General features: G+C 45.6%; 1 protein-coding gene across 12 annotated transcripts in view; it reads right to left on the reverse strand.

The window, feature by feature from the left end:
* Nucleotides 1–26,387, reverse strand: part of LOC117349364 (coiled-coil domain-containing protein 50-like) — an 88,136-nt gene that overhangs the window by 43,375 nt on the left and 18,374 nt on the right. For all 12 annotated transcript variants that reach the window (XM_033922745.1, XM_033922746.1, XM_033922750.1 and 9 more), the window contains 3 exons: nucleotides 16,558–16,620; nucleotides 6,539–6,668; nucleotides 3,622–3,712 (listed from right to left, as the gene is read on the reverse strand). In XM_033922745.1, the coding sequence (XP_033778636.1) occupies nucleotides 3,622–3,712; nucleotides 6,539–6,668; nucleotides 16,558–16,620 (284 nt within the window). The remainder of the gene's footprint in view (nucleotides 1–3,621; nucleotides 3,713–6,538; nucleotides 6,669–16,557; nucleotides 16,621–26,387) is intronic.

Genomic DNA, 26,387 nt, shown 5'->3' on the forward strand with positions numbered 1-26,387 from the left:
AAGTGTAGTAGGCAGTTAGCAAAACAGCGCCAGAATTGGCTGGTGCCTGAAAAAAAAAAAAAAACCCGACACTGGTCACACGTCACTCAAACTATGGCACCGTTTTGAGGGTATTACAGGCCTACATTTCCGGCGCCTATCTTCAACGTCGAATCACGCTTAGCGGCGCCGAACATTAACCCCCACCTCTTTTGATGTTTGGCGCCAGTAAGTGATTCGGGCGCCTTTTTTTGTAGGCACCTCATGACACTTTTTTTTTTCTTAATTAGTTTTAAATTGGTTTTTAACGGCACGGCCAATTACCACACCGTTAATGGCCAATTATAACACTTAAACTTAGGAGCCGTTCAGGTGCCCACTGGCACCTTCCGAACGGTGCCATTTTGAGAATCTGGGCCATTAGGTTCAAACTTACCCCGTATTCTTATTTTTTTATTTTTTTTTTTCTGTATTGCTATTGTTTATAAAATCAATAAAATTACTGGAACTTAAAAAAAAAAAAAGTCAATAATAAATTTAAAAAAAAAAAAAATTTCCAGCTAGATACAGAACCATTGATTTGCACAGCTGGTGCTGCCCACCTAAGCTCAGTGGGATAGTGTTGAAAATCAGTGGCCAGTGGGAAGATCAGAACCTCACACCAGGAATGTGTAGGAAGCAGGCCCATTGCTAACTGTCTACCTCTGACTGCCTGTGAATTAGGGTTGCATTTAGCCGGCCAGCGGGGGGAAGTTTTTTAACCAATGCTGGCTTTAACAAACCTACGAGTGTTGGAGCATTTACCTCGCCAGCCCTTGGGGAATGGCCCCCAACTACCTCCTACCCCACTTCGAATTCTACTCCTCCACTAGGTCTACCAGAAACCGCAACCTTTTTGCATACCCAAAAATCGCAGGCTGCAGATCTCGAACCTTCCTGGACAGAACCTTCAAATTTCAAGCTGCCAGACAGCAATCTTGGCTAGGTTATTTCATGGATGTAACTAGGCTGACCTACAACGTCTTCCGGAAAGAATTAAAGACCACTTTGTTTAAAAAATTCATGTCCTAGCCAGAATTTCTCCCCGCGAACAAAGCTATCACACCTTACCCTGAATCTCTTCTTCATATTAGATATCTTATATTCTTTGTTTGATAAAAATATCATATAAGGTATCCTTTTTTCTCTGTTTGCTAAAAATTTCCTCTCCACAATTGTCATCCAGCTACTTGCTGATGTCCGATGTAATATGTATAATGTAATATGTATAGTCCGACCATTTTCAATGTAATATGTACAATAGTTAACTCTTATACTGCAACCTATGTTTAGTTTTCTTCTAACCACCTTGCACCTGTAATCACTGACTGCTAAGTAACCTTTTACCTATTTATTTACTGTAATTCACTGATTGTACAGCTATTCTTCATTGTGAACCGCCTAGAAGTCGCAAGATTATGGCGGTATAGAAAAATAAAGTTGTTATTATTATTATTGATAGACACCTCTACCACGGCTTTGTAAAAGGCGCCCTAACTCTTGAAGACAGCCAATTTAACTTCTGAAAATATACCTCCCTCGACCCCCAAATAACTCAAATTAAAAGGACAATTGACAATAGCACCATTTCTACAAAATATTACATAATTAGATTAGTAGAATTATTGGGGGGATTGGAGGGGAGGGACTGGGTCAAAGTTTCTCCTGATTATCTAAATAGTACCGCCACCCACCCTAATTCCCAACCCTACACATACTGGTGCGTGTCTTATGCCAAGCTAGGTCTGGTTTTAAGTAGGGATGTAAAATTTTAAACTATTAAATGGTTACTAAGTAAAGCCTCACTGCTTAATCTCAGCTTCCAGGGACAGACCTTGAGTTTTGGAGCTTCCTCTCTGCCGAGTAGCTTCCAAGGCCACCTCCCACAGGGCAGGCTGAGCCACAAGCCCCTGGCACACGGTGAGGACAAAGCTGGGCTCTGCATTCTTTGTAATTAAACATATAATGGTTTAAATTTCAGTAGTTTAAACAGTACGCTTTTTAAAATATTTACATTCTTTGGTTAACAGAACTACAAAGGAACCCCCCTCCCCTACTCGCCACATCTGCCAATGTCCGAATATGTCCTTAACGAGCAGTCAGGGGAGTCTGGAATTAGAATTCAGGGAACAGAGGCATTTCTGGCTGTTTTATTAAGGTGGCAGTTAAGAAAAAAAAATATATATATATATACGTTCATAAGCTCTCTATTCAATCATTTAGATGTGTTCTGTCGGAGTTCCAGCTAAGTGAGCATAAAAAGCAATTAGATATAAAATGTTTTAGCATCTAATGGGGTGGTACCATATATTACCAGAACACACGCTATGTGACTCGCTGACTTCTGTAGGTCAGATTAAAATCCTTTGCACACAGACATCAATAAGACACTGGTATTAAAATAACCTTCTCTCAATATGCACGTTTTAATTACTAAACGAGGCTCTACATTCTAAGGCGGGGAGGGAGGGGGGCGGACGCTGGTTTAGGTTTAGCCCCGGAAAACTACGTTGTCATGATTGAAAACAAGAATAACCTTGTTGCCAAGAAGGGAGCCCTTGAAACTCCAAAAAGAATTAATATAATTCTTCATTCAGCATCAGAAGTCTACACAACTTTGTACAACATAATTTACCTGGTTGAGGAGTGACCACCGGCACAATTCTGCAGTTTCAGTTTAAGCACCGGGAGGCTAAAAGACTTAGTTCAAGGTCAGACCAGATCTATCTTGATCCGGGTGCCAAGCGAGGGGCGCTTTTCATCACATCTGGCGAGACTGCCCGGTGATTCAGAGCCACTAGAGCACAGGATTAGAGGTAAGAGGGTGGCGAGGTGGCTAAAGCTTCAGTCTCAGCACCCTGAGGTTGTGGGTTCAAACCCGTGCTGATCCTTGTGACCCTGGCCAAGTCACTTAATCCCCCCATTGCCCCAGGTGCATCAGATAGATTGTGATCCCGCCAGGACAGACAGGGAAAAATGCTCGAGTACCTGAATAAATTCATGTAAACTGTTCTAAGTTCCCCTGGGAGAACGGTATAGAAAATTGAATGAATAAATAGTGTGAAAAGTTTCAGCCTCTGAAAAACAGAGCTGGGATTGTGACATCATAATGCCTCATTCCACCAATAAGAGCCAACCTCCTCAGTGATGTCGCAATGGCTTCATTGTCCTATACTCAGCTCACTGTAACTACATTTTGATTTCTAGAGTGGCGCAGTGGTTAAAGCTACAGCCTCAGCACCCCGAGGTTGTGGGTTCAAACCCACGCTGCTCCTTGTGACCCTGGGCAAGTCACTTAATCCCCCCATTGCCCCAGGTACATTAAGCAGACAGGGAAAAATGCTTGAGTACCTGAAAAAATTCATGTAAACTGTTCTAAGTTCCCCTGGGAGAACGGTATAGAAAATTGACTATATAAATATACCAAGCTGCAGCTAGGGCAAGAACCACAAACCCCTTGAGTATGCAGCTGCTTGTACTAACTGATAAACACTACTGCCATCTCCCGCGTCAAACAAGGTAACATGGGATGTGGTAACATTCTTCTGGTACAATTCTATTTTCAGCCTGAGAAAGGCCTACAGACAAAAGATCTCTCTGTACCTGGTCTTCCTCTTCTCTCTGTTGCCGCTGTTCTGCTTTCTTCTGCAGTTCCTCCTGAATCACACGAGCGTATGCCAGATCCCTCTCTTCACTTGCAACAGAAACAAAGAGAAAGCGGACTTTGATTACCTAAAGCAAAAACTGGTCTCCAATTCTCAACCCAACCTGCACAGTTGCAAGGTAAGAAATGGCTGCCATGAGCTCCCGTTGTTTCTCGAGACTACGACGGGAGCTCACAGCAGCCATTTCCTACGAGTGATCTGCACGGGGCAAGTGCGTAAAAAGATCGCTCCTGCCCCGAAAACCCGCTAGACCACCGGGTAAAGCTTAAGGGATTCCGGGGGAAATCAGGAGGGAGGGGGGGGGGAAGGTCCAGAATACTGCTTTAATTTAAAAAAATATATATAAAAATTGCAAATAACCGAATCCGCAGATGCTGAAACCGAGGATTCAGAGGGAGACGTGTAGTCTTCATAGCCCACAATTCTATGCAGATTACAAAATAAAAATAAAAGCATCCTATTACACATTAAAATCAAACTCAATCAAGAAACCATGCCTGTGAGAAAAAGGTCCACTTTCAGCAGCATTAATTAAACATAAGAATAGCCATACTGGGACAGTCCAATGGTCCATCAAGCCCAGTAGCCCATTCTCACTGGGGCCAATCCAGGTACCTAGTAGCTGGCCAAAAACCAAAGAGTAGCAACATTCCATACAGAAATCCCAAAGAGTAGCAACATTCCATGCTACTGATCCAGGGCAAGCAGTGGCTTCCCCCGTGTCTTTCTCAATAACAGACTATGGACTTTTCCTCCAGGAACTTGTCCAAACCTTTCTTAAAACCAGCCACGCTATCCGCTCTTACCACAACCTTTGACTGTACAGTTTTCAGCGCTTTTCTAAACTGTAATACAGTGGGAGCTAGCCTAAGCTCTAATGCAGGGGTGTCCAACCTTTTGGCTTCCCTGGGCCGCATTGGCTGAAAAAAATGTTTCTGGGGCCGCGCAAAGGCTGCAGCAAGACAGAGGAGGGAGCTGGCAAGACGGTAAACACCCGGGGGCAGCAGAGGAAAACACTGCATCGCCCTCGACCGGGGCCGCACAAAATACTTCACGGGGGCCGCAGGTTGGACATCCCTGCTCTAATGTTAGCCAATTCCAACAGGTAGGGGCCCTGCACAGATAATATTGTCTCACAATAACCCGACCTTCTCACTGCACTCAGAGGGGGCGCTTCTAAATAGAATTTGACCTTTGAATATTAGGCACCGAATCTTAAATGTGATGTGCGCATTGACGGGCAACCAATGTAAATCCTTCAAGATTGGCGTAATGTACTCAAGCCGTGACACATGCGCAATAATGCGCGCAGTAGCGTTTTGGGCGATCTTCAAGGCTTTAAGAACACATTGTGGCAAGGTCAAGGGCAGGTGGACATAGGCGTTCCCATGTGCGACACACTTCAATCAAATAGAACCCACGCCAGCAGGTGTGTTGTTCCCTACAGCGCAGGAGAATACCGTGGGAACAGCGCAGAAAAATAACTTCCCAATGTTCAACACCAAGGGCCAGATTCTATAAATGGGGCCTAAAAATATGGCGCCGGCCGTGTGTCAATCATGCTTCGGTGCCGTTTAAAGAATCGCGGCTAACGGCACCTAAGGTAATTTCTGCCCCTAACCATGATTATTTTGACCATAGGCACCCTTAAGCGGCTTTCTGCAGATGAAGTTACAGGGAAATACTTTTAAAACCTAACAGGAGTAAATATATTTTCACTCAAAAGAATAGTTAAGCTCTGGAACACATTGCCAGAGGATGTGGTAAGAGTGGTTAATGTAGCTAGTTTGAAAAAAATGTTTGGACAAGTTCCTGGAGGAAAAGTTCATAGTCTGCTATTGAGACAGACATAGGGGAATTCACTGCTTGTCCTGGGATCAGTAGCATGGAATCTTGCTACTCTTTGTGATTCCGGAATCGTGCTTACTCTTTGAGATTCTGGAATGTTGCTACTCTTTGGGATTCCGGAATCGTGCTTACTCTTTGAGATTCTGGAATGTTGCTACTCTTTGGGATTCCGGAATCGTGCTTACTCTTTGAGATTCTGGAATGTTGCTACTCTTTGGGATTCCGGAATCGTGCTTACTCTTTGAGATTCTGGAATGTTGCTACTCTTTGGGATTCCGGAATCGTGCTTACTCTTTGAGATTCTGGAATGTTGCTACTCTTTGTGATTCCGGAATCGTGCTTACTCTTTGAGATTCTGGAATGTTGCTACTCTTTGGGATTCCGGAATCGTGCTTACTCTTTGAGATTCTGGAATGTTGCTACTCTTTGGGATTCCGGAATCGTGCTTACTCTGAGATTCTGGAATGTTGCTACTCTTTGGGATTCCGGAATCGTGCTTACTCTTTGAGATTCTGGAATGTTGCTACTCTTTGGGATTCCGGAATCGTGCTTACTCTTTGAGATTCTGGAATGTTGCTACTCTTTGGGATTCCGGAATCGTGCTTACTCTTTGAGATTCTGGAATGTTGCTACTCTTTGGGATTCCGGAATCGTGCTTACTCTTCGAGATTCTGGAATGTTGGTACTGTTTGGGTTTTTGCCAGGTACTTGTGACCTGGATTGGTCACTGTGGAAACAGAATACTAGACTAGATTGACAAATGGTCTGACCCAGTAAGGCTATTTTTGTGTTCTTATGTTTTCTGAACATAATATTCAAGCATTCTAATTAAAACCAAAACATAATAGCTGGGACATAATAAAGTCTAATGTGCTATGCTCTGCTTATCTAAAACTCCTTCACAAAAAAAAAAAAACATTGGAATAAAATTGCGAGATCAGTACGAAACAAAACCAGAAATTGGATCTTAAAACCCAGTCAAATGCATATAAACTGATATGACCTACATCTGTTGTCGTTTCTGCAAACACTGAAGCTTGCTCTGCTGGTCCTCTTCATCTTGGAGTTTCTTGGCAATTCGAATATCCTTCTGGACCAGTTTGTTCTTCTGAATATTTGAAGCATAATGTTGCTCAACTAGGATGGAAAAGGGGAGAAACAGATTCAGTCAGACAAGTATCAAAAACGCAAAATCTCGCTCCACACATTTACCGGGATTCACTAGAAAACAAAATGTTTGACTAGATCGCAAAAAGTTTCTAACACGCTTAAGGAGGACATAAGGGGGGGGCCATAATATTCGAACTGCGGGAGTTAATGCAATTGATTACAAGTAATTGGAAGAATCATGATAGAATAAATTATACTTTCTGGTGGGTGAATGTGTGTACTATATACAAATATGAACGAATTAATGCGGAGTGTAGGGGACTTAGTGGAATATTCAACAAAATTTGGTGCCCATTGACTACATTTGTACAAATATAATACTGTATTTTGTCTTACTTTTTTCTTGGTTTATTTATCTTTACACATCCAGGGAGGGTGGGGGGTTGGGTGGTTGGGAGGAATTATTGATAATGATATTTTAGGTAACTTGGTTTCATTTTATATTATTTACTTGGTTCTTATGTTATTACTATATGCAAAATAATGTAATTATTGAATGATAGTTCTGTTATCTATATAGATATTAGTGTTATGACTGAATGCAATAATATACTGTTCTTTTATTTATATAACACTGTCCTTGTTTAAAAATCAATAAAGAATTATAAACGACATCCAAGATGGCCGATGGTCCCGGACGCTGAGTAGCACGCCGGAGAAGTCTGATTTGAAAATTTTCTTTTTGGAGCGATTACTTACTTGAGATGCCGAAGAGGAGAGGCCGCAGCGCCGCTGGAGCCTCGCGGCGTTCAGCGGTCCCCTCTTTCGGCAATATTGAAGAGCTCCTGCGTCGGATGCAGGATATCCCGGCAGCGTCGGCATCCCCCCCGCTGGAGACGCCTCAGAGAGGCGGAAATGAGGTGATCTCCTTGGGGCTAGAGACTACGCTCAGCCCCGACGCTAGGGCACCTCCCCCACCTCCTCAGGTTACCAGCTCCCCACGAGTGGAGGAGCTCCCGGAAGGAAGTAAGCACCTACCCTCGGAGGCCAGGAAAAACAGAGAGGGGAGCGTGGAGATGGACTCCCTGAGTTTCCAGGTGAGTCCAAGAAGTACAGAGGATTTGGAAACATCAGGGATCATTTCAGCCCAGCAGAAGGATTGCCAGAATCAACTGATAACCGGTGAGACTATTCAAATTCCCAATCTTTCATATGTTATTGAAAAACCCAGAGAAGTAACACTGGACTCAATCTGGGATTTAGTTGCTGACCTAGCCAAGTCTGTTAAGCCCCAGCTTTTGCAGCTGGAAAATAAAATTACTCTTCAAGAAAATGATATAAAAAATATAAAAGTTGAAGTTGATGAATCCAAGAACTCAATTCTGAATATACAACAGGAGTTAAAAGCATCAAAACAGCTTAATGAAGCAATGGTAAAAGATAACACAAGTTTGCGCAGAAAATTGGAAAATTTGGAGAACTTTTCTCGTAATAATAATCTCCGCTTGATTAATTTTCCTAAGATAGCCTCTGTGACACCTAGAGATATGATGAAACGTTATATGGTAGAGATTTTGGGTATTCCAGAGGATACATTACCACCACTTACTCAAGTATATTACTTACCAATGAAAACTACTAAATTACCACTTAAACAACAGGAGGATAATCAACCACTTAATGTTTCAGCAATCTTGGAACTTTCGGACAGAGAGCTAGCATCTCCGGCAACATTGCTTCTTACGGTGGCTCTTGCACCAGATAAAAACTGGTTGCTTAGAATGTACTTTAGGAATAAAATGAAAGAATTTCTTGGACATAAAATATTAATGTTCCCAGATTTGGCACGGGAAACCCAGAGAAGAAGGCGAGAGTTTCTTTTGATGAAGCCAGGTGTTATATCTCTTGGAGGGACCTTTTTCCTACGACACCCTTGCAAATGTGTAATACAGTACCATATGAAGAAATATGTATTCTTTGAGCCATTCCAGTTGACAGCTTTTCTGGCAGGAACTCGACTGGATGAAGGGAAATCAAGCGAGGTGCAATTGAATAAATGATATCCTTCCTCAGCTAAGGGACTTTGTTTTCCTAATACTTGATTTGATATTTGTCAGCATCTGTTAATATGTCCGCCTCATCCATCTTGGATCTAATTTAGAGGACTTGAGCTGAATTTAAGCTAAACATTTATTTTTATTTAGTTGATTATTATGTATTTTACCTATGAGTATTATTTTTCTGCTTTTCTTCAACTTTCTGTACAAGTGGATACTTGATTTATAAAATGTAAAATTTGATAAATATAAAATAAAAATAAAAAAAGAATTATAAACGAACTGCGAGAGTTAGCCAGGGTGTCTCCCGCAGTCAGCGCTAAGCCTGGATATTCAATTCTGGACCATTTTCAGTGACCGGCACTAACATCCGATCTATTTTGGGCTGCTATAAACAGCGATATATAAAAGCGATATTAAGCGCAGACTGGCTAAGTTTATAGCTGCCAAAGATAGACTAGCTATTTAAGCGGTCTAATTTATTTATTTAAAAAAATTTATGTCCAAAGCAGTTTCCATAAAATAAACAGGCATAATTGTGAACATAAAACAGAAATTTACAATTCCATCCATTCCTAGCTAAAATAACAAAACACAACTCCCTCCCAACAAACAATCAAGACCCAGCCTAGAATTTGGCCGTTAAGCCTAGCTGGCCAGCTCTTTAAATTTTGCAGATAGTCGCTAAGCGCTACAATTCGACAGCCATCTTGCGCTTCCAGAAGACGTAATAGGACAGAGTACAGTACTGGAGTTCAAGAAAGGATTGGACAATTTCCTGCTGGAAAAAGGGATAGAGGGGTATAGATAGAGGGCTACTGCACAGGTCCTGGACCTGTTGGGCCGCCGCGTGAGCGGACTGCTGGGCACGATGGACCTCGGGTCTGACCCAGTAGAGGCACTGCTTATGTTCTTATGAATATTGGCACTTAACCAGCTTAGCACTATGAGGGCGATTTGAAAAATTTTGGTGAAAAAAGGAAGTTAAAAAGCATGGTCTCCATTGAGGGCTATACACTTAGGCCCAGATTCTCTAAACGGCGCTGATTTTTTTTGGGCGCCAGTAAGCGCCCAAGCTCAGCTAAAAAATGCTGTTTAAATGGCGTTTTTAACCGAGTTTCACGGCGCCTGTCAGTGCCTAAAAAATTGGTGCCAGAATCACATGTCCCTGGGTGCTTTAGGCTGCCTAATGCCACTGTGGGCGTGGAAAATTCCAGAAGTGGCTTTAGGCAGCCTAAAGTGTCCACTTAGGCGCAATTTACAACAAAGGTAGGCTCCAGAAATGTAGGCCTGGAAAACCCTGCGCCACATGTCCAGCATCTATCTTTCCTGGATGTACGATTCCCTATACGGTCCCGTCACATGACTGGCACACAATCAGTGGACGCTTTTTAAGTGGCTGCCAATATCGGCACCATATAGAGAATCCGGCGAGTCACTACGAGGGCGGTTTGAAAAGTTTGGTAAAAAAAGACAGTTATTTTACTTTATGGAGACTTCGAACAATTAGACCCTATTTTGAATTTGGTCCAGTCATTACTGATGAGTCTCCTTGACTTTTGCAATATTGCTTATTTATCAATTACTAAGAAGGAATTATTGAGATTATCATTGATACAGAACACAGCAGTTAGATTGATTTACGGATTGAAGAAATACGATCAGGTTACGTTATTTTATTGCGAATGGAAGTTCGGGTATTGTTCAAGTTGGCTGTTTTTGTTACAAGGTTTAATATGGTGCAGCCCCTACTGATCTGGCTAATAGTTTTTCCATAGCTACGCACAAATGCAGTAGAAAAACTCATGCACTGTTCAATTTCCCTTCTGTAAAAGGTTGTAAAAGCAAGAAATTCCTAAATCACTCTTTAGCATCTCAGGCAGCTTCTCATGAAAAAGAATTTCGATCATTGTTGCTCACAGCTGTTTCTTATGACACGGGGACAAATTTTTCCCCTGTCCCCGCGGGAACTCATTTTCCCATTCCGTCCCCGCGAATTCTTTTCCTGTCCCTGCCCCATTCCTGCAAGCTCCGTCCTCATCTGCACAAGCCTCAAACACTTTAAAATCCTAAGTAGCAACAATCTAGAGCTCAGATTGTGATGTCATAATATGGCCTCATCCCACCAATGCCTAAGCTCCGTCCTCATCCGCACAAGCCTCAAACACTTTAAAATCCTAAGTAGCAACATTCTAGAGCTCAGATTGTGATGTCATAATGCCTCATCCCACCAATGCCTAAGCTCCGTCCTCATCTGCACAAGCCTCAAACACTTTAAAATCCTAAGTAACAACATTCTAGAGCTCAGATTGTGATGTCATAATGCCTCATCCCACCAATGCCTAAGCTCCGTCCTCATCCGCACAAGCCTCAAACACTTTAAAATCCTAAGTAGCAACATTCTAGAGCTCAGATTGTGATGTCATAATGCCTCAGTCCACCAATGCCTAAGCTCCGTCCTCATCCGCACAAGCCTCCAACACTTTAAAATCCTAAGTAGCAACATTCTAGAGCTCAGATTGTGATGTCATAATGCCTCAGTCCACCAATGCCTGAGCTCCGTCCTCATCCGCACAAGCCTCCAACACTTTAAAATCCTAAGTAGCAACATTCTAGAGCTCAGATTGTGATGTCATAATGCCTCATTCCACCAATGCCTGAGCTCCGTCCTCATCTGAACAAGCCTCAAACTCTTTAAAATCCTAAGTAGCAACATTCTAGAGCTCAGATTGTGATGTCATAATGCCTCATTCCACCAATGCCTGAGCTCCGTCCTCATCTGAACAAGCCTCAAACTCTTTAAAATCCTAAGTAGCAACATTCTAGAGCTCAGATTGTGATGTCATAATGCCTCATTCCACCAATGCCTGAGCTCCGTCCTCATCTGAACAAGCCTCAAACTCTTTAAAATCCTAAGTAGCAACATTCTAGAGCTCAGATTGTGATGTCATAATGCCTCATTCCACCAACGCCTAAGCTCCGTCCTCATCTGCACAAGGCTCAAACACTTTAAAATCCTAAGTAGCAACATTCTAGAGCTCGGAATGTGATGTCATAATGCCTCATTCCACCAATGCCTAAGCTCCGTCCTCATCTGCACAAGCCTCAAACACTTTAAAATCCTAAGTAGCAACATTCTAGAGCTCAGATTGTGATGTCATAATGCCTCATTCCACCAATGCCTGAGCTCCGTCCTCATCTGAACAAGCCTCAAACTCTTTAAAATCCTAAGTAGCAACATTCTAGAGCTCAGATTGTGATGTCATAATGCCTCATCCCACCAATGCCTGCAGAAACCTCAAAACACTTTAAAATCATAAGTGTTCGAGGCTTGTGCTGTTAAGGCAGATCTTACGGGAATGGGGCAGTGACAGGGACAGCAGCAAAACTCGCGGGGCACGGGGAAACTGAGTTCCTGTGGGGATGGGGACAAATTTGTCCCCGTGTCAGACTCTCCCTCTTGGCAACTCATAAACACGTTAGCAAAGGAAACATCTCTGAATATTTACGACAGCAAAGACTTTTTAAAAGTTAGGAAGTCACAACTTCCCAACAGAACTGTAGTATAGTCTGGCATTATACTCCAGTGACCAATGGCCACCTGCCCCCAACTTGACATTTCCCATGCTGAAATACTATCTACACTTTGCACCAACAGTAATTATTCTCTGTACAGGCCACACGTCAAAGTATACAGAAAGTAATTTTTCAGGTGTCGCAGGCCTACCCTCTGCCTAGTTTCATATTCACTAAAAGCTGTGATGGTTGGCATTAAAAACACACTCACCAGCACACATCCCCTGGGACCTGCGACGTCCGTCTCCTAGCTTAATTGCTCTGTGTCTGCCCTAGAATCTGAGTCACTCAGGCGCCTTTTAATTAAAACACAAATAAAATATCCCATGAAGAGGATGATGAAGCAGGAGTTTGTACTGGGGACAGTAGGCTGCCGAATTTCAAATAAGATTTCTGTAGCCGTGGTCGGTGGTTGAGAAGGGCGGACGCATTCCAGTCGCCAGTAGGCGAAAGTGCTAATTAGCTGCTGGCTCATATCCAGAGATTAAGCCAGGGGGGGGGGACCTGTTCTACATTTCTCCTCTAAAAGAAATGACAAGCGCTAGCTAATTTTTTTATTCTTTGAATTGGCATAGAGGCCTAAAAGGGACCAGACGTTACAAGTGGGGAACTGAAGTTAGTTATCTCGTGATGTAAAAATAGGGTCACCAGACGTTTGGATTTCCCCCGGACACGTCCTTCTTTTTGAGGACACGTCCAGGGGGCACTTTATCCGGGTTTTGAAAAGCTTCCTACAAAAATCAGGTCAGGAGAGAGGCATTTGCACATGTGTGGACGCAACGCGGTGATGTCATCACGTCGCGTCCATGTGACATCATCACATCGCATCCTCGTGCATGCGACGTTATGGCGTCGCGTACGCACATGCGCAGATGCCGTTTGGGGGCGGGACAGGGTGTGATGCAATTGGAATGAGGCGGGCCTGTGGGTGTGGCCATGGGTCCAGATTTTCCTTCGGGAAAATCTGGTAACCCTATGTAAAAACCATGAGTCACAAACATAAGAACACAAGAAAACAAGAATAGCCTTACTGGATCAGACCAATGGTACTTGGAGAAACCTCTCAGGAAAGAGACTTGGGAGTTGTGATGGACAAGTTGATGAAGCCGTCCGCACAATGTGCTGCGGCGGCAAAAAGGGCGAACAGAATGCTAGGAATGATAAAGAAGGGGATCACGAACAGATCGGAGAAGGTTATCATGCCGCTGTACCGGGACATGGTGCAACCTCACCTGGAGTGCTGCATTCAGCACTGGTGGCTGTACAAGAAGAAGGACACGGTACTACTCGAAAGGGTCCAGAGAAGAGCGACTAAAATGGTTAAGGGACTGGAGGATTTGCCGTACAGTGAAAGATTGGAGAAACCGGGCCTCTTCTCCCTTGAAAAGAGGAGAATGCAAGGGGACATGATCGAAACATTCAAAATACTGAAGGGAAAAGACTTAGTAGATAAAGACAGACTGTTCACCCTCTCCAAGGTAGAGAGAACGAGAGGGCACTCTCTAAAGTTGAAAGGGGATAGATTCCGTACAAACGTAAGGAAGTTCTTCTTCATCCAGAGAGTGGTGGAAAGCTGGAACGCTGTTCCGAAGTGTGTTGTAGGGGAAAACACCCTCCAGGGTTTCAAGATTAAGCTGGACAAGTTCCTGCTAAACTGGAACGTACATAGGTGAGGCTGGACTCATTTAGAACACTGGTTTTTGACCTGGGGGGCCACCGCATGAGCAGACTGCTGGGCACGATGGACCACTGGTCTGATCCAACAGCGGCAATCCCTATGTTCTTATCTAGCCCAGTAACTCGTCCACCTGGTGGCCAATCCAGGTCACTAGTACCTGGCAAAACCCCCAAAAGTAGGAGTATTCCATGCTACCGATCCAGGGCAAGCAGTGGCTTCCCCCCGTGTCTGTCTCAATAGTAGACTATGGACTTTTCCTCCAGGAAATTGTCCAAACCTTTCTTAACACCAAAGTTTCTCAGAAGTGAACTTTGTTTGATATGAACAGATCACACCACACTTTCCTTGCTACAGTGAATCCTACATACTCTGTCTAGCGATACTTCAGCTCATTACAACGGAAGCTTCCTACACAAAGGGACGACTGACGCAAGCAAACCAAAGATACGTGAAATGCAATTTTTTCTGTAAGGTCGTTAATGTTGAAATGTTTTCTCTATAACACTCATCATCTCATCCCGTCAAGAAAGACGGATTGTAATGAAACTGCCTGGTCGACAACAGGGACATTGATCTTTACGCCTGATACCTGCCATGATTACACAGCAGAGAAGTTGTGCAAACCTGAAAAATGATTCATCAACAAGATGGATGATCTTTTTATTGGAATGAGAATTGGGGCTTCAATAGATGCAACACTTCTAATACAGAATCTAGATTAGACAAGTGCCAGTGTGTGATTTTCTGCACGGCTCTTGTGCCTCCAAACTAAAAGAACGGATCCCATATTCATACCTGGATCTTTGACAGCACTTATGCCCACATTCTCTAAAGTCACCATGCCACTTGGGGGAGGGCTCTTAGGTGCCTGGGCCAATCAAGCCCTTAGGCCCCTCCCAGGATGCACTGGGCAGGGGAAAGCCTGCCATTTTGAAGAGGCAGGCCTGCCAGCAGGAGGGAGTGAGCATCCCTCCTGCTGGTCTTCTAAAAAAAAGTATGGGCAGGTTGGAGGAGGGGGGGTTGGAGTGGGGGAGAGCTCACCAGACCACCAGGATTTCATCTTGGGGGCTTGGTGTGATGGGGGGTTGGCAGTGGAGAGCTTGTGGTCAGGGGGTCCCCCAGCATGGGGGGATCCCCAACCTTGCAGCAGTAGGGAGTGGGCATCCCTCCTGACAATCTTCCCCCCCCCAAAAAAAAAAAAGTGCCCCGATGTCGGGGGCGTGGGGGGACTCCAGCATTGGAGGGGGGGGCTTGTACGTGGTGCACGTGTTGTTGGAGTGGCGCCAGCTTGACGGGGGAGTTCAGAGGTCCTGCGGATGCGTCTGGAGGATGGCTGGCTTGAATCGGAAGCCGGGAGGCGCTGGTGGACGGCAGAGGCATTGGCCGAAGAGGGAGGAGAGCCGCACGGGGACCCCGGGGAAAGGAAACCACCAAGCAGCCCCTGCTCTCCTCAGTTGCCGGTTCAGGCAGGGAGAGCAGGGGCTGCTTTATTTTGGAAAGGCAGGCAGGAAGGAGAAGCTGCGTTAGCGATTGCTCTTCTGAGCAAACGCCAGGCACAGCCCCTCCCCCTCTTCACCGACAAATTCTCTGCGAATGTCGGGAGCAGCGCGGGCCATTCACCGCGGCTCTCTGCGCTAAAAACTGCTAGCGCAGTTTAATAGAAGAGGGGGTAAGTTATCTGAATTGAGGTGGAAATGGAATTGAGGGACAATTTTGAACCAGTAGAGGGGAGTTTGTAGGTCTACAGGCATGAGAATCAACTTTTTAAAACAATTCGGGGTGTGAACCTCAACACAAATTACATCTCCTTGGTACAGTGAAAGTATTTGCTCAGTATTGGGGTACTCGAGCATCCACAGAGCTAGCACCTATGCCTATAAGTGTTTTGTACAGAACAGTCATAGGATGCAAAGCCATTTTTTTAAAGGAATTCTCCCTATGGAGTTCCGTTTTTAGAAAAAAAAAAAAAAAAATCCACTGAAAACTAGTGCCACAGAAATCCGATTCCCCACGCACTTTGCAGGTGGAAAGAGCACATGCGAGGATTTGGAAGAGGAATCTCAGAACGCATTCCAGCCGGGCTACCTAACCATAATTCCCTACAGAAGAGCGAGCAGAGGGTTAGGCAGTTTATAAACCCGGGGTTTTACTCCAGGGAAATCCTTTTAACCCTTTCAGGACCATAAGGATCGTAGGCCAATTTTTGTGGTTTTGACGACATTTTTATGGTAAAAAGGGCTTGCAGATGCCAAAAAATTGATTTTTTTTGTGAAATATCATTATTTTTTTTAAAAAAAATCACACTTCTGGCTTATGGACAGTGTGGCAAGTGAATCTTCTCGTCAATCTGGCAACGACGCTAATGAATGAATGTCGGAACCAGTTTGTTTACATAAAGGCAGTATCATATGGAATCCGTACATATCAAATTTAGAACTGTAGACTATCCCAATCAAAATTTATAGGATTTTAAAGTTATGGGACAAATATGTCCCTTGGTCCTGAAAGGGTTAAAAATAGCCCCCAAACACAGACCTATTTCTTGGTTACAAGCGCTCGATAGCAAAAGCTGCCGAATGAAATAGCGCGCAGTCTCGCGTCTTACTTTCTTGTTTTTGCAGGGAGTGAGCCAGGGCTCCATCTTCAAACACAGCGAAATCTCGGCAGACTGGAAAACAAACAGAGAAAACAAAAATTGGGTGAGGAGGACTAATAAAACGTGAGAGTGAATTCATACTTACATGTCTTTATTTATTTAATTCGATTTCTATCTCGTCCTTCCGGGAGCTCAGAACGGGTTACTAGCTGATATTTTATTATTTTTGAATATCATGTTTGTCATTTTGGGGGGTCCTTTACTAAAGATTAGTAGGGTTCTTCTATCCCCTAATACAGGGGTAGGCAATTCCGGTCCTCGAGAGCCGGAGCCAGGGCAGGTTTTCAGGATATCCACAATGAATATGTATGAGATGGATTTGCATGCACTGCCTCCTTGAGATGCAAATCTATCTCATGCCTATTTATTGTGGATATCCTGAAAACCTGACCTGGCTCCGTCTCTTGAGGACCGGAATTGCCTAACCCTGCCCTAGTAGTGCACATACCCCCTTCTTTTACGAACGCATAGCGTGGGTTTTAGCGCCAGCAGCGGCGGCAACTGCTCCGACGCTCATAGGAATTCTACGAGCGTCAGAACAGTTACCGCTGCCCGCGCTATGCATTCGTAAAAGAGGGGGATATGGTTTTAATCTAATTTACACCCGAGTGGACTTTTAAAATAAGCACTTACATCCATCTGCCCCTGTACCAACCAATTACATCCCTGGGAATACCCATAAATATGTCGTATACAAATGCACTTATTTTTATCATTTATAAGAGATATTTTCTGCGTCTACAATGTGCTTCACACCCAAAACTGCTTTTAAAATTAGCCCTACAGTAAAACTATAAGAAAAGCCGTGATAAGTTACGACCAAGGTCCAATCAGGCCATCTTCGAAGGTGGCCGATCCAGATTGGAAGTACCCGAGAGCCTGAGGCGGTGCCATTCCCCTGCCCCCTTCCCTGCCCCCAACTGCCATGCCCGGGCCCCCTTCCCTTTCCCTGTACCCTTTTAACTTCTCTGGCTTGAGCTCCATGCCCACATCCTAGACGCAGATCCTGGAAGTGATGTCAGCGAAAGCGCCAATGTTGACGCGGGCAGCAACCTCACGCTGGGGAAGTAAAAAAAGGTATGGGGGAAGGCAAGGGGCATGAGGCAAGGAGAGGAGCAGGAAGGCAGAGAGCAGGAGGGGTGCTGGGCCCTGGGCCCTTAGGAAGACCGTGCCCGGGATGGACACCCTCCCCCCCACCCGTACTATGACACTGGTCATTTCCAGGGACAAACAATGGCTCTCCAAGTCTACCTGGCAAATAAATTTTTAGTGACTTTTTATCCAGGAAGTTGGCCAATCCTCTTTTGAATCTCATTACATTGATTATAGCGGCATAGCAAGGGAAGCTGATATGCAGCAAACCACCCTCCCCCCTGGGATAAAGGGGCTCCTAAATACACTCCCCCCCCCCTTCTCATCCCTCTTAAATGCTTCTATTCTACACTGGCAGCGAGCAGGGTCTCTTACCCACTGTTCTGATCAGCTCGGGCCTTCCCTCTGGCTTCACTTCCTAGTCCCACAAAACAGGAAGTTGCATCAGAATAGGGTTGCCAGACATTTAGGAAAACCCGGACATGTCCTCTTTTTAGTGCAATGGGAGTGGAATGGGGCAGGGTCATGAGCAGCCAGCAAAGAATAGAAGCATTTAAGAGGTACTGGGTAAGAGACCCTCCATCGTTGGTGGTGGTAAGGTAGAAAAGAGATGCTGGGCTGCTGCTGGGTGTCTCCCCTTATAAGATGGCACCTGAGGGATGCCCCTCCTCAAACTACAGCACTGATTGGTCCTCTTATTTCTGTGCTGTTTGACAGATTAAGTTTCAAGTTTTATTAAAATTTGATAAAATGCTAACCATACATCCTAAGCGTTTGACAATTAAAAAATTAAAAGAGGGAACAATGAAACTTATCAGCGACTCCTAATTTGATCATTTCAGTGGTGTTGTAAGGGGGGTGCGGGGGCGGTCCGCCCTGGGCGCAGTCTTTCTCGGGGCGCCGGTACCCCTCCTGCTCTCCACCTCCTCTTCCCACTCCTCCCCCTGCTGCACGTGCACCTCTTCCCTCCCCGGTACCTTTTTATCTTCAGCGCGCACAGCCACAAATTTGCTGCTGCACCGGCTGCGGCGCTCTCTCCATCACTTCCAGGATATTTAAATCACAAACCCAGATAAAATTAGAACTGCTGCTAACTTTATCCAGATAGTTAATTACCTAGTTAGTGGTCTGAATATAATTGCTAACCAAATAACCCCTGGCTCCACCCAAGCCCTGCCAGATCATGCCAAGGTGGTCACTGGAAATTTAGTGGTGCTATCTAATCGGCGCTGCTGAATATCCCATTGGCCGACGCTTATCTGACTAGTGAACAAGTGTCTTTGAATATTAACCTTAAGGTGATAATTACACATTGGCACAAGTGGGGATTATTTCAACGCAATCAATTTCAAGCTTGTCTCGCTGCCAAGGGGTTATTAAAAAAACCCTCAAATTACAGCATCATGCCCTTTGGACTTCTACTTTATGATGGAAGAAGCATTCGTTGAAATACACAAGCAGTGGATCGGAGTTCTGGAAACCACACCGAGAGCGAGCAAGTCTGTGCCACGATCCAAAGTTGCCAAAATCAACCCCGATCTTTTTGGCACCACGCCTGGCGTGCCTTCCATTCGGAAATGTTATTGTTTTGTAGCTGGCGTCTGCGTGGCTTCTCTCCACAGCATACTGCATTCATCCAGAGACGCACACACACGCGCATTTGAACAGCTCACGATCTGTTTATGTGCGAGCTCTTATAATGTCATGCAGTTACACCCTCTTTAAGAATGCAGTCTGCAAGCACCGACCATCCTGGGTGGGTTCGGTGCAGGAATTGAGCAACATTTGACAGGGAGGAACTTGCCAAAGTTATCCTAGGGTGACTCTGTGGGCAGAACAGAACCCCTACCCCCACCCCAAACCATTAAAATGCCTCTTAAGACACTCATGTCATGGCACAGGATTAAATTGAACTAAATGGAGGCAGTGGTAACACTAAGGAAGAAAATCATGTAGGCAAAGAGAGGGAAGTGAACTAGTAAATACAGCAAGCAGAAGAGGGACTGAAAACCAGAGGATTACAAAATGAATATCTAATCTAATCTTCTATTTGTGCATCGCTCATACCTATACAGGCTCAAGGCGACTGTAAAGAGAGGTAAGAGGGGAGAGAAAGAGGAGGGAAGAGAGAGGAGGTGAATAAGTAGGATGGAGAGGAAGGGGAGAGAAAAAGAGGGGTGAGAGGAGGAAGGAAGGGGGGGAAGGGAGAGAGGAGAGGGTAAAGGAGAGAGAAAGAGGAGGGAGAGAGAGAAGGTGGATAGGTAGGAGGGAGAGGAAGGGGAGAGGAAAAGAGGGGAGGAGGGGGAAAGGGAGAGAGGAGAGGGTAAATAATAATAATAATAATAATAACTTTATTTTTCTATACCGCCTTAATCGTGCGACTTCTAGGCGGATCACATTGAAGAGAGCTGGACAATCAGCGAGTTACAATATGCAGACAGTTTGTTAAGAATTTCAGAGGGGACATATTAGAAATAATAGAATTGGATTTAGTGTTTGGTGTAGTTACTGTTTAGGTGATACAGTATATCATGGGACCCTCGACCACCAGAGGGCATCCGCTGAAAATCAGGGGAGGGAAGTTTCATGGCGACTCCAGGAAGTACTTCTTCACCGAAAGAGTAGTGGATCATTGGAACAGACTCCCACTCCAGGTGATAAAGGCCAGCAGCGTGACTGATTTTAAGAGAAAATGGGATACTCACGTGGGATCTTTAAGGGAGTAAATTCAGGGGAGGGGATACTTGGAATGAGCAGACTTGGTGGGCTATAGCCCTTTTCTGCCGCTTTTTTCTATGTTTCTATGTTTCTAATAAGGCAGTTTTTATGGCTTTTCTAAAGGCGTCATAGGTCAGTCCAGCTCCATTAATGTAGTTGTCTAACCAGTGTTGTTTGTTTCCTTGCTTGGTACATAAAAGTTCTATCCAGAAAGGTTTTGTATTTGCAGCCGGTAATGCTTGGGTATGCAAATAGATTGCAGTTTCTGGTTTGTCTTGTAGGGCTGTATAGTACGAAGTGAGGTAGCAGGTAGGTAGGAGCCAGTCCCCAGACCAGCTTGAAACAGATGCAGGAGAACTTGAATATTATTCGTGTCTCCATTGGCAGCCAATGAAGCAGTTTGTAGTAGGGGCTAACATGGTCGCTTTTCTTCAATCCAAATATCAAGCGGACCGCTGTGTTTTGAACAATTCTAAGAGAGAGGAGGTGGATAGGTAGGAGGGAGACGAAGGGGAGAGAAAAAGAGGGGAGAGAGGAGGAAGGGAAAGGGAGAGAAGAGAGGGTAATATCTTTATGAGTCTCAAAAGAGTGTAAAAAATATAAGAACTGGTTAGCGTTCAAGTAGCGCTTACACACGTAACAGTTACATGTGTTTTATAACTTAACTCCCAAATTCTGTTTAAGGGCCCAAATTCCCTAAAGATAGCGACTCAATCGCTGTTGGCCGATATTTAAACAGCGACTGATTCACTATCACGATTTGCATGCAAACTCCCCGACTCAAATCGCTCATTGAGCGACTGAGTCGGTGCAGAGCCCCGACAGCAGTGACAGGAGAAGCAGCCTCCGGTCACTGCTGTCAGGGCTTGTCGGGAGGCTTTCTTTTTCCTTTTTCTTTTTAATGGCATAGATATTTTGCGTGTACAGTACTCCCCCCGATATTCGCGGGGGTTCCGTTCCAGGAAACCCCCCCCCCCCCCCGCGAATCTTGAAAAACTGAGAATACAGTTTTCAGCGGGGGAGACAGGAGAGGGCAGCCGGTGAGGCAGGAGAGAGCAGCCGGAGCGCCGGCGAGTGAAGGAAATCACTCGCGGCATGCTCCGACCGCCTCTTCCTGCATTAAGTCGGGCCTCACCAATCAGGAGTTGCTTTGACACGTAGCTCCCGATTGGTGAGGCCCGACTTTAATGCAGGAAGAGGGGGTCGGAGCATACCGCGAGTGATTTCCTTCACTCACCGGCGCTCCGGCTGCTCTCTCCTGCCTCTCTGGCTGCCCTCTCCTGCCTGGTCATTCGCGGTCAGAAAATACCGCGAATGACTGGGACCGCGAATGACCGGGGGAGCACTGTATTACACATGCAAAATATCTGCCCAATTTTTTTAAAAAAACTCTCCCGACAGAGCCCCCTCCCTCCCCTCAACCCCCAAAAATGACAGGAGGGATGCCCACTCCCTCCTGCCACCAGTCGACCCCCGCTGCTCTTAAATATGGCAGGAGGGTTACAAGATGACTTCAGGGTCGAGTTTGAATCCCTCACCACAAGCACCCAACAGGTTTCCAACGCTGACCTCAAGCTCTTTTCAGGGGCTTTAGCATGTTACTGCATAGATAATGCCGCACGGAGCTCAGGAACAGTTGCAGAATTGCCAAGAACACCGTTTTGATAGAATTGATCCCCATATTAGTGATGTTTGTGGCTTGGGGGTGGGGTGGGCAGAGAAGGCCTGCCAACAAACAAATGGCTTTTCATTCAAATAACATGGTGGCGGTGGCTGCTTAGTAAGCATACAGCAAAACGTTCCAGCTCACAAGGTTATTGAAGACATCAGCCTACAGCACGGCAATTACGTTTAATAATGAGACTGAAGCACGTTCCAAGGATTCATAATGAAGTTGACGATGCTTTATCTCGTTTGCCTGCACTCGTGACGTTAGCAGGAGTAACATCAAACAGTAACGCTACCAGGCCTATGGGCCCTTGACGACAGCAAACTGAATGTCCGGATTTCCCCAGACATGTGCTCCTTTTGAGGACATGTCCGGAGGTCCGGACGGCTATTCAAAACCCGGCACATTGTCTGGATTTTGAAAAGCCTCCTCTAAATCGCATCAGGCAGGAGGAAATCCGCGCATGCAGGCAGCGGGGCGGGGGGGGCGGGGCGGGACTGGGACATAATGGGGCAGGGATGGGTGGAACTGGGCAGGCCTGGGGGCGGGTCTAGGGGGGGCTCCAGATTTACTAGTTTGTCCGGGTTCTGGAAAGCTCCAGCCGCATCCGGAGGACCTCCGAGCCTGCGCAGATGATGTGGCATGCATCTGTGCAAGCTCGGAGGCCCTCGGATGCGGCCTGGAGGTCAGGAATGAAAAGATGAGGCTTTCTGGGGGAGGGACTCAGGCAGAATTGGGTGTGGCCACACATCCGGGATTTTACAACGCAAAATATGGTAAACCTACTGCTGAGCCAGTCCTTAGCCCATGAAGTTGCGGGTTCCCAGGAAACCGTTACAGCTACTGACCAGGAAGTTTCTAATTTAATTCCCTTCCAGAAGGCTTTGCTATATGGTATGATTTGATATCAACATGTTGCCCAGGACTTTAAAGTTGAAAGGGGATAGATTCCGTACAAACGTAAGGAAGTTCTTCTTCACCCAGAGAGAGATAGAAAACTGGAACGCTCTTCCGGAGTCTGTCATAGGGGGAAACACCCTCCGGGGATTCAAGACGAAGTTGGACAAGTTCCTGCTAAACTGGAACGTACGCAGGTGAGGCTGGACTTAGACCTAAGGGCCGCCACGTGAGCAGACTGCTGAGCATGATGGACCACTGGTCTGACAGAGCAGCGGTAATTCTTATGTTCTTATGTTTACAGACTGGAAGGGGATTCAAGTATTTTATTTATTCACCCACTGCGACTGGCAGTATATATCAAGCCTGTGCAAATAAATAAAAAATAAATACTGCTCATCCAAGAACCAGCTTCTCCCTGCGATTTAGAAAAAAAGATACCAAAATAAAATTAGAGCCAAGCCAGACACTAAAGAAATGAATCATGCCACCATAAATATCCTTACTGCCCCCCCTTTCCATCCCTCCTAACAAATCCAATCAGCAGCTAGCCACTATCTAATCTTGACAAAGGTCCAAAAGCTAATTAGAAAAACCACATTTTCAGCTTTCTTTGAAACTGTGACTCGGGCATGTTATTCCATATCCATGGACCCATTATGGACAATAGAGAATGACACGGGGAACAATTCTGTCCCCGGACCACCATCCTCTGCACCGCCCCGACCCCGCCGTCCCCTTCACCACCCCGTCCCCGTCTCTGCCGTCCCGCTGTCTCTTTCACCGCCCCGTCCCCAGCGTCTTCTCCTCTCCATCCCCCCCCACCCCCAGCACCCTTCACGTGGTCCAGCAGCTCCCTCCCGATGCAACTGGAAACAGGAAGTTGCGTTGGAGGAGACTTTTCCCGCAGGCAACGCGAAGTGACTTCAAGGCTCCGGCTGTAATACAGCTCATACATAGCCTTATAGAAATCGCCAGTTTCAACAAAAAAAAGGTAAGGGAAAAGGAGGGAGGGAGGGAGATGCATGGTCGGCCGGCGGGAGAGAGTGGGCTGCCGGATCGAACGCTCGTTCACCGCGCGTTCATACTTGTTCACTGCCCCGTCTAATCATTCACCGCTCTCGCGGTGACCTTTTTTTTTTTGGTCACCGTGACGGGGTGGTGAAGGGGACAGCAGAGACGGGGACGGGGTGGTGAAGGGGACGGCGGGGCGAGGGTGGGCTTGGGGGCGCAAATGCCCTCCTGACGCGGGACCGAGCTGGAAGCTTTTCAATACCCGGAGAAAAAAAAAAAAAAAAAAGGACATGTCCGGGAAAATCTGTACATTTCGCAACTCTACCTTGGTCTAAACCAGTGTTTTTCAACCTTTTTACACCTATGGACTGGCAGAAATAAAATAATTATTCTGTGTGCATCAGTCCGTGGACCGGTGGTTGAAGAACACTGGGCTAAGTCATGGGCCAGACCCCGCCCATCTCTACCCAATCTCTACCCCAGATCCCGCCCCATAATAGTACTAATTGCACCTTGTACGTCCTGTGCCTCATCTGGAAGCCTTCCCTCTGATGTTGCAACGACAGAGAGAAGGCTTCCGGTTCAGGCGCAGGATGCCCGTAGGAGCCGCTGCCCGTGGCTTTGTGCACTGAATCAGTTAGGAAGACGGAGCTGGCTCGAAGATAACGCCGCATCGATCGCACCGTGGACCGGCGGTTGAAGAACACTGTTTTGGGCCTAATGCGCGTGCTGGCCCTGTGGACCGGCAGGAAATGTCTGTGGACCAGCACTGGTCCATAGACCGGTGGTTGAAGAACACTGGTCTAAACTGCTGTGTTTCTCCATATCATTGAAGTTGTGTGCAAAACAAACCCTTAGTGCAGTTGACAGAGATGATCTTCCAGAGCGACTGCATAGAAACTGGTTTTTAAACATAAATACGGAACTTCTTGGTCTCATCATTAATTTTGATCATCTCCACTCCTCCTACAGCCATCTGCATGGCAGTCAATAGAAGGCAGCTGCTCTGTATCCTCCCCTCCACCCACCCACCCCCACCCCACCCTGCCAACAGCAGCTGGCAAGGAAATCTGGGATGAGGTCCTTGACTGCTTAGCCAAAAATGTCTGAAGGGAAGGCAACCAAGGAGACGGAAAAACAGAAAACACTGACCATTTGCTGTATGAAAATTAAACACTGCATCTTTTGTCCAAAGATGGCTAGTTTCCACAGTTTTGAAGGCAAAATGGGAAATGTAACTCCACAGAACTACAACAGGTATAAATATTTATTTTAAAAAAATCAGCAAAACCCAGCACAGAACTGATCCATATGAAAGTTTGCAAACCGGGCAATGGTTCTGAAGTTCTTTCGTCCAAACAATTTTTATTTGCGTGGTTCCCCCGGGAGATTTTATTTCTTTACTTTGCTTTCCAAATATTAAGGCAATTCGAGTCTCGGGTAGAAAAGATTTAATACCACGTGACTCCACTTGAGGTGATGTACATCTGTCCGACACTTACACTGAACCCCACACGCCCACTCTCACTGTAGCTTTTAAAGCGATTTACCCGGGCAAGAGCTTTGTTAAGTGGCTGTCTGGGACCTGCCCTCCCTCAATGGGGCTAACAGTTGGTTCCGTTGTTGTACGATTTACTTATTTATCTCAGGTATTTATATACCACCTATCAAAGTTATCTAAGTCAGTGGTTCCCAACCCTGTCCTGGAGGACCACCAGGCCAATCGGATTTTCAGGATCGCCCTAATGAATATGCATGAGAGAGATCAGCATATAATGGAGGTGCCAGGCATGCAAATCTGCTCCATGTATATTCATTAGGGCTACCCTGAAAACCCGACTGGCCTGGTGAGCTCACAATCTAACATACCTCGACATTCACTCGACAAACTCAAGACTAAACTAAAAATGTTCTTATTCCAAGACACATACCATAGAGCAGGGGTGCCCACACTTTTTTGACTCGCGAGCTACTTTTAAAATGACCAAGTCAAAATGATCTACCAACAATAAAATTTTTAAAAAACACAACGCACACTGTACGCATAGAATTGTTAATTATCATTCCTATTCCAGGGTTTTTTCAAAGAGGTCAAAGCAGATGACTCTATGCACTGTCACCTCAGTAACAACCATACAAAAATAGACAAATACCCACCCTCTCCCTTTTTACTAAACCACAATAGCAGTTTTTAGCGCAGGGAGTCCGGTTTACTGTCTGCACAGCATAAAAAAAGGCTCCAACATCACCGTTACCAGATTTTCCGGAAGGAAAATCCGGATCCTTGGCCACGCCTCCAGACCCGCCCCATTCCACACATGTCACACCATGTTCCGCCCCCCCCCTATTGGCATCCGCGGCATATGCGGGTGATGTCACTGCATTGCGT

This window comes from Geotrypetes seraphini, chromosome 15 (genome assembly GCF_902459505.1).
Source record: "Geotrypetes seraphini chromosome 15, aGeoSer1.1, whole genome shotgun sequence".
Taxonomy (NCBI): domain Eukaryota; kingdom Metazoa; phylum Chordata; class Amphibia; order Gymnophiona; family Dermophiidae; genus Geotrypetes; species Geotrypetes seraphini.